This window comes from Moschus berezovskii, chromosome 2 (assembly GCF_049115385.1).
Source record: "Moschus berezovskii isolate FMDL1 chromosome 2, NW_MosBer_1.0, whole genome shotgun sequence".
NCBI classification, from domain to species: domain Eukaryota; kingdom Metazoa; phylum Chordata; class Mammalia; order Artiodactyla; family Moschidae; genus Moschus; species Moschus berezovskii.
The window spans coordinates 1,822,436-1,834,748 of NC_142461.1; the positions used below are offsets into that span (position 1 = coordinate 1,822,436).

At 57.3% G+C, this 12,313-nt stretch overlaps 1 protein-coding gene across 2 annotated transcripts in view; it reads left to right on the plus strand.

Moving 5' to 3' along the window:
• The first annotated feature begins 5,639 nt into the window (after nucleotides 1–5,639).
• The window catches only part of IGSF21 (immunoglobin superfamily member 21), a 274,585-nt gene continuing 267,911 nt past the window's right edge, over nucleotides 5,640–12,313 (plus strand). For both annotated transcript variants that reach the window (XM_088841593.1, XM_088841596.1), the window contains exon 1: nucleotides 5,640–5,709. In XM_088841593.1, the coding sequence (XP_088697719.1) occupies nucleotides 5,640–5,709 (70 nt within the window). The remainder of the gene's footprint in view (nucleotides 5,710–12,313) is intronic.

Consider the following 12,313-nt stretch of genomic DNA (forward strand, 5'->3'; position numbering starts at 1 on the left):
GTGTGAGTGTGTGAGTGTATGAGTGTGTGTGAGTGTGTGTGTGTGTGTGTATGTGTGAGAGTGAGTGTGTGTGTGTGAATGAGTATGTGTGTGTATGTGTGTGTGTGTGAGTGTGTGAGCATGTGTGTGTTTGTGAGTGTGTGTGTGTGAGTGTGTGTGTGAGTGAGTGTGTGTGTGTGAGTGTGTGAGTGTGTATGTGTGTGTGAGTGTGTGAGTGAGTGTATATGTGTGTGAGTGAGTGTGTGTGAGTGTGTGTGTGAGTGTATATGTGTGAGTGAGTGTGTGTGTGTGTGTGTGAGCATGTGTGTGTTTGTGAGTGTGTGTGTGAGTGAGTGTGTGTGTGTGAGTGAGTGTGTGTGTGTGTGTGAGTGTGTGTGTGAGTGTATGTGTGTGAGTGTATATGTGTGAGTGTGTGAGTGTGTGAGTATGTGTGTGAGTGAGTGTGTGAGTGTGTGTGTGTGAGTGTATGTGTGTGAGTGTATATGTGTGAGAGTGAGTGTGTGAGTGTATGAGTGAGTGTGTGTGAGTATGTGAGTGTATGAGTGTGTGTGAGTGTGTGTGTGTGTGTATGTGTGAGAGTGAGTGTGTGTGTGTGAATGAGTATGTGTGTGTGTATGTGTGTGTGTGTGTGTGAGTGTGTGAGCATGTGTGTGTTTGTGAGTGTGTGTGTGTGAGTGTGTGTGTGAGTGTGTGTGTGAGAGTGAGTGTGTGTGTGAGTGTGTGAGTGTGTATGTGTGTGTGTGTGAGTGTGTGAGTGAGTGTATATGTGTGTGAGTGAGTGTGTGTGAGTGTGTGTGTGAGTGTATATGTGTGAGTGAGTGTGTGTGTGTGTGTGTGTGTGAGCATGTGTGTGTTTGTGAGTGTGTGTGTGAGTGAGTGTGTGTGTGTGAGTGAGTGTGTGTGTGTGTGAGTGTGTGTGTGAGTGTATGTGTGTGAGTGTATATGTGTGAGTGTGTGAGTGTGTGAGTATGTGTGTGAGTGAGTGTGTGAGTGTGTGTGTGTGAGTGTATGTGTGTGAGTGTATATGTGTGTGAGTGAGTGTGTGTGAGTGTATGTGAGTGTGTGAGTGTATATGTGTGAGTGTGTGTGAGTGAGTGTGTGTGTGAGTGAGTGTGTGTGTGTGAGTGTGTGAGTGTGTGTGTGTGAGTGTGTGAGTGAGTGTGTGTGTGTGAGTGTTAGAGAGACAGAGATAGGGAGAAAGAACATGTGTGGCTCTCTGGGACAGAGTCAGGGAAAAACTCACACTGGATTCCTGTTCTCCGAATCCAACATGCCTCTGCCTTTGTCACTCTAGGTAATTCTTTTCACTTCTTTGAGACTCAGTTTACTTATCTGTAAATTTGGCTTAGATCAAGCTGACACAGGGGGCTGTTATGAGAACTGAACGTGATGAGAAAGGCAGAGCACATCGGGCTTCTGAAAGTTTTATTTTTGTATCATTTTCCATCGAAATAGTGGCTTCCAGGGTCTGTGTGTGCCTGTGTCAGTGTGTGTGTGTAAATGTGTGCACACATCACGTGTGCATGTGTGTATCTTAGCTTGGAAGAGTATTCAAGAGCTCTAGCTCTGCACTTTGTGTGTTCAAATCTGGCCCTGTTATGTTGCACTGGGCAAGTTGCTTAGCCTTTCTGCCTCAGCATTCTCATCTGTAAAATCGGAACAATGATAATACTCACACTACACACTATTGTGAAGATTCATTGAGTTTATACACATTGTGTGCCTGAATGGTGCTTGGCATAAAAGGAGCAATTTCACAAAGGCTTACTACTCTTAGCATTATTACCTAACCCCACAGGAGGGCCTACCCCAACCAACAGAGCCCAACCCTTTGGAAGCCAGGCTGTGGGAGGTAATAATAACCTGTTTCCTTTCTCTCTCCTGGGAATAAACAAACTAGAGGTCAAAGAGGCCCTCGGGCCCTCTTTGACCTCTGGGGGTGTTCCCTAGGGTCAAGAGAGGAGAAATTTGCTTTGTGCTATAGTGCCCTCTGTTGGGAGATCCGAGCTCAGCACCATGGACAGAGGGAGGCTGGGGGCAGACAGCCACGCCACCAGCCGCCAGCCACCGGGAGGTTCAGGGCTCCCACTCTGCCGGTGCCCCTGGAGGAGCATGTCCCGCCATGACTCATGGATCTCGGTGCCAAGACTGCAAAGTGGAGGCCCCGCTGCAGGCGGCCCATCCATTAGGAGACAGGAGCCGAGAGACGTTAAGCGAATTAAAAGCCTGTGGCTGCCCTGAGTGACTTTTCCCTTGGCTAAGTCACCCTGTGCCCTCCCTCTGCTCACCACGCCTCTCAGCGTCATGGATATACCTTCCTCTGGGATGAGAGAATAGCCTCCGAAGCTGTGTTTGGTGAAACAGGAGCTGAAGGAGTGTGTGCCCCCAGGAGAGGGTGTGCAGAGGTAGCGGTATTACTATGAACAATTGCCATATGGTAACAAACACGCGCTTCACAGTCAAGCCCCTTTGGGGAAACCAACTGTGCACCTGAGCGGGACGTTCTTCACCTGAACATGTGATCTAGGGGCTGTTGCTTCTCTGAAAAGGTTCATGGCCACAGGATTCATGCTAGCGCTAGCAGCTGCTGTCGCTCAGTAGTGTCTGATTCTCTGTGACCCCATGGACTGCAGCACACCAGGCTTCCCTGTCCTTCACTGTCTCCTGGAGCTTGCTCAAACTCGTGTCCATGGAGTCGGTGATGCCATCCAGCCATCTCATCCTCTGCCGTCCCCTTCTCCTCCCGCCCTCGATCTTTCCCAGCATCGGGGTCTTTTCCAGGGAGCCTTTTTTCGGTGCTAGCCTGTGATAAGAGCTGAGGGATGGAATGGACACAACACAGTGCCCGCCCCGACTCGCTCATTCATTCATCCACCCAACAAATATTTATTGAGGGCCTACTATGTGCCAGGCGCTGGCTAGGAAGACCAATGATTTTAATTATTCCCAGGTGGCGCTGTGGTAAAGAGTCAGCCTGCCAATGCAGAAGATGCAAGAGACATTGGTTCGATCTCTGGGTCAGGAAGATCCCCTAGAGTAGGAAATGGCAACCCACTCCAGCATTCTTGCCTGGAAAATTCCATGGACAGAGGAGACTGCTGGGCTACAGTCCGTGGGGTTGCAAAGCCTGAGCAGCTGAGCACACACGGGGTGGTGTTAAAAGAGAGATTCAGAATGTTGGGGATGAAGCAGGGTTCACTGAGGCCCTGGGAGGAGCCTCTTTCTGATGTCTGCTCCTCGCTGGCTTCTGAGCAGACACCATTCACAGCTGGCTGTCGCCTTTCCGGTCCTCCTTGTGGAGGTCTGTTTCCCAGCTGGCATGGACCTGGACTGGGAGGAAGTGTCACCAAGGAGTGTCTAATGGCACACAGTAGGGCTGCAGTGAGCACAGTCAGTAAGCCTCACCCCTGCAGGGTTTCACCTGGCAAACTCTTGCCCATCCACTGCACTCTGATTCGCAGCTGAGCCTACAGAGCAGGAATGCCCATGCAGGGATGCCTGGCATTTACCTGAAGAACTCAGACCAACATGGGGGTCTTCCCAGCTGGATGCTGCCCCCCAGCCAGGAAGGCCCTTCCATGGGGGAGCTTAGCACCTATGATGGATCTGGATTCTGTTGGCCTTTTTCTGGGCCAGAACTGGGGAGGGGGAGGGGCAGAGAAGAGGCAGTCAAGGACTACACCCCATGGCATGGCTGGGGCAGCCCAGAAATATGGTTCAGGGGCAGAAGTGACCTCAAGCTGACCCTCAGCAGCTGGGACAAGGCGGGACCTAGGTGGGTGGGGGTGAGAGGGAGCAAAGAACAGCCAGGCAAGGGGAGAAGAAAGGGCCTAAGACTCCAGTTTTCAAGCCATATCCAGCCCAATCAGCCTGGAAGCCAATTAGTCTGATTCAAAAAAAAAAAAAACCACATAGGGACAAACGGTAATCAAACACCTATTTATAAGGGTTTATTATGATCATTATTATTATTTTACTGAGAGGATCATTCTAAAGCCTGTCAGGTGAATGTATGCTTTCAGATCTTCGTAAATGCAAATCCCTCCTTCCCCAGGGGTGGGGAGTGTGGGCTGCAACCCCAGGAAGTGCCTTGGTGAGGCTTGTAGAGGGCATTTGGAGGGACCAGCTCCCTGCCCTGGGGCATCGTTGCACAGGGCTCTACCCACAGCTCACTGCACTCCCGACACACCAGCAAAGGGCTGCTGGAGATGGAACTGGCTTCATACCCATTGTTCATCTAGGTAAACAGAGTCATGGTCTGATGCGGCAACCTGGCAGAGATAATCTGGGAATTCACCACAGAATGCCGGGGAGTACAATTCCATGCTGTGAGCTTCCCCATCTAACCTCACCCCTACCACTCTGACCTCTCCCAGGACTGGGGACCTCCTTCCCCTCAGGAGACCACAAGGCCCACAACCAGACCTGAGGCTCAATAGCTGGGGCGTACCCATGTGTGTGTGGGAGAGCCTGTGTGCGTGTGTGTGCACGTGTGTGTGTGCACGTGAGCGTGTGTGTGCACGTGAGCGTGTGTGTGCACGTGTGTGCACGTGAGCGTGTGTGTGTAGTGGGAGGATAGGATGGATACAAGTCCCAAATCCCCATCTTCAGGCCCAGGGAGAAAAGAAATCAGGGCTGCCAAAAAGGTGAAACTGGTCTCTGCCAGGAGGAAACACCCAGTCCTTACCCATTTCTGGCTGGATCCAAGAAAGTGGCTCTTCTCGAAGTAAAGGACAAAACACACCCCAATCCACGAGTGCCTGGGGGAAGGGCAGCCATCACTCGGGACGTTTCAGAACACCCGATGCCCCTCACCCTTAGTTAATAGGTGGCGGCGAGACCAGTACCCCGGGCCACACCCTGCCTGCTCGACTGCCCGGACCGACGGCCTCTCTCTCGAGGGGCAGGCGGCCTCCCTCGCCAGCCTGGGGACGAGCGCGGGGAGGGTGTCCCGGGACGGGGCTCGGTGGAGCAGGATCGGACGGGGCTTGGTCTGGAGGGCAGGGCGCTCAGTTCGCTCGGGGAGGGTTACCGAGCGGCCGGGGCTGCGAACACGTAGAGTGAGGAGGGGAGCCTGGGGAGACTGGGCGGGCGACCCGGGGGAGGGGAGGGGGCGGGAGGTGGGGAGCTCGCCTTCTCCCTGCAATAAATCGGCTTAGCGGCCGGGAGCCGAACGGCCCAGAAAGGATTAAAGGAAGTCTGTGTAACCGCGGCGCGGGGAGGGCGGGGCGGGGAGGGGGCGGGGCGAGGGCGGCGCGGGGAGGGGGCGCTCGCGCAGCCGGGAGAGGCGGGCGCCGCGCGGAGAGAGCGCGCTTCGGCCGCAAACTCCGGCGCTGCCGCCCCGCGGACTCCGGGCCGCGCTGGGCACCGCGCGCTGCCGGGGAGCCGAGAGCCGCGGCGCGCCCGAGGTCGTCCCGGGAGCAGGGGTCGCGGCGCCCCGCAGAGCCCGAGCCGAGCCCGGCGCCCCGGCGGCCCAGCCGCGGCGGCATGGGGGCGTCCCCGCGGCGCCCCCCGCGGCCCGCCACCGTCTCGGCCGGCGGCCGGAGGCAGGAGCGCGCCTGAGCCCATGGCGAGGGGCCCCGCCGCCGCCGCCGCCGCCGCCGACACCGCCCCGCCAGCGCCGCCAGCTCCCGGCCACCATGCGAGCCGCCCCGAGCCTCCGCGGCTGCGTCTGCCTGCTGCTCGCCGCGATCCTGGACCGGGCGCGCGGTGAGTGCGAGGGCGCCGGCCGGAGCCGGGGCCGGGGGTGCGCTGGGGCGGGCAGCGGGGAAGGGCGCCGGCCAGGGGCGCCCCGGGGACGCTCCGGGTTCGAAACCCGCGCTCGGCGCGGGGGCTGCGGAGCTGGTGGGTTTGAGGAGGCAGGGCGGACGTCTTCTCTGGAGCGAACGCTCGCGGGTCTGTGCCCGGGTGTGTGCGCGCGTGTGTGTATGAGCGTGTGCCTTTGTGGCGTCCGTGTGAGGGTGTCCGGGAAGGCGCTGCGCGTGGAGACGGTGCCGAAGTGTATCTGGAGATGTGAGCGTGTGTGGTTGTGGGTGTGGGTGTGTGTGAGTGTGTGTGAGCGTGTGTGAGTGTGTGTGAGCGGACGAGTGTCCGGAGGGGTGTTCGAGTGTCTATGTCAGTTACACAGAGAAGGTGTGTGTGTGTGAGAAGGAGTGTGAGCCAGAGTGTTTGGGGGCGTGAGCGGGCGCCCAGCTTCTCGGTGAGGGTGTGAAGTGGGTGAGCCTGTGTCACCGTATGTGGGAGCGTGTTGAAGGGCGGGTGTGTGAGGCGTGGCGCTCGTGTTCCAAGTGTGCGGGTCTCTTTAGGGATACATGACAGCGGGTGACTGTTTCCATGGGGGGTGGCGCGTGTGCAGAGGAGGCGGGATGTGACCCTCGGGCCAGAGTGTACATTTCTCGGATGTGGAGGTGCAGGCGCGCGGGCCAGGAATGTGTGAGCGTGCAGTGGAGTGTGTGGATCCAGTGTGGAGGGAGGCACGGACGCGTCCGGGGACGGGGGAGGTGTGAGCCGCGGTGCGTGTGTGTCCCGCGTGGACTTGGTCCCGATCGGGCTAAACCCGTTGGAAGGAGGTTCCCGGAGCGAGTGACCGGTGCCTCCGCGGCTCCAGGGTCCAGGGTTCGCGGAAGCCTCGGGGCCTCCCTGCCGGCGCCGCCGCCTGGCGGGTCTAGAGTGCTGCGGCCGCCCAACCTGGCGACCCGGCGCCTTTCGGGCAGAGCCAACGCGTCCGCTCAGAGCCGGCGGGAGCGAGGCTGCCCCGGCGGAGAGCGGGGGCCCGGAGACTGGCGGTCCGCGCCCGCGCTTCGCCCCAAGCCTAGTTCCGAACCTGGACGCCCAGAACCAGGGCGTCTGGAGTCACATCCCGGCTCTGCCGCGGAGGGGCGGGGGATGCGCGGTGCCCAAAAGTAGCCGTTATGACCGTTGGGGTCTGAGACCCCAGCCCAGCGGATGATGGATATTGGAGGATCTGTTCTTTCCCGTGTGCCTTGCACTCCCGTAAGGTGCCAAGCCAGACTCTGAGAGTGCCTGCCAGCAAGGGGTGCGCCCTAAAATAACCCCACCGGCTTCCACCCCGAGGTCCTTATAAAGTGCTTGGTCCGCTGATGGGAGAAGCTGCAGGATTTGAGCCTGAATGGTGGTCCTGCTGGCAGGGGAGGGGGAGGGGCTGGTGTAAATCAGGAGGAATGCAAGCCCTGTACTCGGTCTGCCCACCGTTGGAACAACAGACTTTCCAAAGTGCATGGAAATCCGCCCCCTCCTCTACAACTTCGAGGCGATGGCTCCCTCCCTCGGAGGCCTCTGGAGGGAAAGGTTATATGGAGGTGGGGACAGGGTGATGCCCAGGTGCCAGCGCCACTGGGAGGGCGCTGGGCTTTGTCGAAAGGCACTCGGAGTCTTCACCTGGACACCGCAGGGAGCGTGCCGGGGAGTGGTGGTGCGGGGTTGGTTAGAGGGTGGGGGCAGGAGTGGGGCACCCCTTTCCCCAGAATACGCAGAACCGGGGACTGGTCAGGGGTAAGGAGAGCCACTAGATGCAGAAGGGTTTAGTGGGGAAAGCCCGCTGCGTCAGGACCCCACCGTGCGAGTTCCCAGAACCTGCGAGCCGCGGCTCTTGGGGCTGCGGAGACCTGAGCGGGTGTCCTGGCTCCTCCGCCCCCCGCCCACCTCTGCAGTTGGCAGGAGGCTGGGGTGAGCGCCTCTGGGCGAGGGGAACCGGCCTGGCCTCTGAGCTCCGCTGCCCAGCGAGAGGGAAGGGCGCCGACCCGGATCGCAGACAGGCAACTTTCCGAGCGTGGGGCGCGGGCGGAGCCCTCCCTTCGCTGCAGAGGAGTTGAGAGCGCACAGGGCGCCATCAGTGCCTTGGTTCTCGGAGTCAGCGCCCGCCCAGGGCCGCGGTACCGGGAGGGTCGGTACGCGCTGTAACAGGCCGGCCGGCCGGAGGAGGGCGCCCTTCCTGGACGTGACCTAGAGCCGCGCACCTGGCCCTGGGCAGGGCCGGGCCGCCTGCCAGCGCCTGCGTCGGAGGGTGGGGTCCAGGGCAGGCACCCCTGCCCAGCGCGGGGCCGACGGCGGTCACTGCCAGGGAAGGCACGGCCGGTGCGCCGGGGCCGGTTCGGCACCGACAGCTCGCGGCGCACAGGGACTGCACTTTGGAGAGGTGGCTCTGCGCCTCGCGAAGGAAAGGCAGCTGGCGGTACACAGGACCGGCCGGGCGGAGGGCTCCTGCCCCTGGCGCCCACTCCCCAGCATCTGCGTCTCCAAGAGGAAAAATCCACACGGATTCTAACTCCTCAGGGCCCGTTTCACCTGGCCTGGGCACTTCTGGGAGGGCAATCCAGCAGTCGTGCCCGGGCGCTGGCCCAGGAGACAGAGGGCCCGGGGACTGGGAGCTCAGGGAGGACAGCGGTTCGTAGACCCGCCTCCTCTTTCGGTCACAGGAGTCTCCGCGAAGTGCAGCGGGGTGCGGGGGGGTGCAGGCCGAGGTAGGGCGCGCTAGAGGCCCCAGCCCTTCCACTTCCACTGGACGCCCTTCCACTTCTCTCGGCAGCAGCGTGTCAACCGGTGGGTGGGATGCGGGGGCTGATCGGCTGGGCCGGAGCCGCCGCCGCACCGGGACTGCGGGGGCTGTGCGCGCGCAAGCTGTGTGACGCCGTCATATGTTTACCCGCTTCGCCATCCCCACCCCACGCCCCGCGGGCCCCGGCGCTCGGTGTGGGAGTTAAGGGCCGGGCCTGGACCAGGTCGCTCCGCCCCTCCTCCCCCTGCAGCCCCGCCCCCAGCCATAAACCCCGCCCCCAGCCATAAACCCCACCCCTTCCCTCTCAAGATGCAAACTGGAATTTCTCCTGAGAGGCTGAATGAGTTCTTGCTTTTTAAGTGGAGAGAATGTTGGAGCTGGAAGCGACCTCCGAGATCACTTACTTCAGTGGTTCTGAAACGAGTAATTTTTAGCAGGAGAACCCTTTGAGAGCAGAAACTGATTACCGCCCCCTAAAATCCTAATGCCTTGGGCAAGATGGTAAGTGCCAAAGGACAGCAGCCCTGGTGGAAGCCTATAATGAGACCCAGCATTGAACGATCTTTCCTCAACAGTCCCCTTAAACAATCTTAAGATTTCTCCTCTTCTAATATCAGAGCCGGGTTTCTGTTTTTTTTCAATAGCCAAGATTACATGGATCAGCTGCCGTGCGGCCAGCAAGCACTAGCTGCTTCATGGTGCTCACGCACTGCAAGATGGGTTTAAGCTCCTCTTTTCACAGATGAGGAAACTGAGGCCCAGAATTTGAAGGTTTGTTCATGACGGGGTGTCAATGTCTGCCAGGTCCCACCTGGTCCGGCCCCTGGCTCCCGCTTTCCTTCCAACGTTCCTTGGACAGGGCATGTGGGCAAGGGCTGGCAAGGTACCAGTGATGCCTTAGATCGGGCTGCCTACCCCAGCTTTTCAGAACATCTGTCTCACACAGACCTGAATCCTGCTACAGTTGGGGGCTGGGGCAGTGGGGGAGCATATGAGACTTGTTGAGGTTCTTCGGTTTTAGCAGTCCTGACTTCAAAGCCAGAGACCAAACAAGGGCTGAACAAAGAGGAGGCTGTTTAGTTCTGTTCACTGGGTTTCCTGGGACCCATGGAGGCGTCTAACCTGGCTTACTGCCCCATCCACCTCTGCTCCATCCCCAGGCCACTTGAAATTCATTTATTCAGCCCTGACTGTGCCAGCTCTGTGCCATATGGGCTTTATTCTTCTTATCTTCGTTAATCCTTGTAACCATCCTGAGATATAAGGTTATTTTCTGGATGAGGAAGCTGAGGTTCAGAGAGGTTAAGTGGCTTGTCTGAGGTCACCCAGTCAGTAAGTGGCAAGCTGAGATTCAGACCCAGGGCTGCCTGTCTCTTTCCCTCTGGGCTCTGCTGCCTCCTGGTGAGAATGGGTCTCAGTCACTTCCTCAGCTCCAGCCACATGGATGGTTGCCATGTGTCCAGTGCCCTGTCTGGCTGCCTTTTTCCTCCCCAAACCCCACTGAAATCAAATTATCCAGTGCGTTCATCTGCACAGATGGGAGAGGGGACAACCCTCAAAGCCCTTGTCATCATCAAGAGGATGGATGGGCGTCTGTTGTGGGCAGGGTGCATCTGAAAGGAGAAAGACCTGTGACCGTGACCTTCGTTCCCATGGGGTGAGAGGTCAGGCCTGTGCCCGTAAAGTTAGACAATCCAAGTGGAAATCTGTTGATACCTGCAGGATGCCACATGGATTGACATCTTCCAGAAGAGGTTTGTGGGGGAAGAGTGGTTTCTTTGGGAGTATTAAGGGAAGGCTTCAAAGGGGAGGGAGGACTTGAACTAGACCTTGAAGCAAAGGGAGGAGGTTAATAGGCCAAGGGCTAATGTCCCAGGGAGGGAACCCAGGTGAGCTAAGAGCCAGAGGCAGGATTGTGCTTGGTAGGGCCAGCTCAACTTCAAGGCGGTTACTTCTTGAGTCTAATTGAGGACAGGGAGAAAGAAGACTGATATTACTGGCAGCTTCCATCGGTCGCACACCTGTTAGGTGTTCTTTGTGCATTGAATGCCCTCAACGACTCCTGAGGCCGTCTCAGTAGGCATGTGTTACAGGTGAGGGTAGGAGCCCCCAGGAGCCCCCAGCCTCTTGCCATCTCGCCCCTCTCTCTTTCCTTCCTCGCTTTGCACGTCCTTCTTTTCTTTCTTAAACAGCGACTGAGGGTCGAAATCTTTCATAAGGGTGAGAACTGGGAGTTTCCAACCCAGGTCTAAAGCAATACAAAGACACTGCTGCTTCCAGAGGAGAGGAGAGACTCTTTCCTTTTCCATCACAGAGGGAGGGATGCAGCAGCCTCTGCCCTTAGCAAGAGGAGACGGAGCCCCCATTGTAAATAAATGCCAGTGGGGGTGAGACGTGTGACATGACTTCCTAAGACGTGTCTGTCCTCAGGATGATGTTTCTGGGAAGGAACCAGGGGGATGAGGCCCTGGAGCCCACCTTCACACTCGCAGTGGGGTTCACTAGCAGAGTGGGCTCAAGACCTACTGGCCAAGATTCCATGGATGGAGCGAGAAGCGCAATATATGTGGAGCTAGACGTGTACAGAGCAGCAGCCCAAAGCGGCGGGAAAGGACTCTGACCCCAGGAAAGGAGTCTGGTGTTTGTGAGTCCACCAGCCATTCCTGCATCTCCTGCAATGCATCAGATTTGCCTTGGGGAGTGTGCACCACCCTCTCGTTTGCCCGCCATCCTGGTAGGTGGCGCAGTCAGCTATAGCCCCACTAAGGCAAATCCTTCTGACACAGTATCCCTAGAGTCTGGATACTGAGCAGATGAAGACTGGAAACCATTGGAAGTTCCCTCATCAACAGGAGCCCCCAAGACACTGTACGTCTCTGGTTTCCCAGGGCTAATAATGGCGGGGTCTTCCTCCCAGGGTGTTATGAGCAGGATGCAATGAGCCATGACACGCAGAGCTCTTAGCTCGGTCCTGTGGGCTCAGATAACTCGTCAGTGTTAACTGTGATTATGTCAGAGCTGCTCCGGCTCTCCTGACACCTGCGGCTCCAGCTTGTTCTAGCATTCCTTGAATCTCCCCATAACGTTCCACTACTTTTCTTTTTTTTTGGCTTGGGTTATCTGGAGTTGATTTCTACCCTTTATAAGAAAAGGACCCCACTTGATACCCTCCCTAGGCATGATAAGCATTAGAGTTGCTGATTAGCCACTCTTCGTAACTCCTGGAGGATGGTTCATAGTTTGCTGAATGGGGCTGATCAATTCCCCTACCTGTTCCCTGACTTCCCTTGGAGTCTTGAGGCGTTGTCCCCTGCCCACACCCACATTAGTGCAGTTAAGTCTCAAGACGCAACTTGTTTCCCCCAGTGAAGTGTGGGGATGGAGCCAATCTCACTGTGAACTTCCCATCCCCCAACCTAGTAAAAAGTTCTGCAAAAGCAGAGACCTGTCCAGGTCTTCTCACTATTGAATATTACTCACAAATGCATGGATACTTACTAAAGGTTGGTTGTTTGGATGAATAAGGCATCTTTGGCCTTTGGAATGGCCTGGTGCTGGGGTACGTGGAGAGGGTTTGGGTGTGTGGCTTTCTACAGAAAAAATGTATGCAAAGGCTTAAGGTTTGTGGAATTCAGGCTGGATTCACACATGAACTTCCTGTTGGTAAAGTTCTGCTCCTGGAACTACATTCTGTCTTTCTTGAGGACTCTCAGATAATCGATGTGATGGAGACTCTGATTCCAGACACCCTAATTCTACCTGCTGGTGGTACTTGAGCATTGACGAGGTGCTTTGACC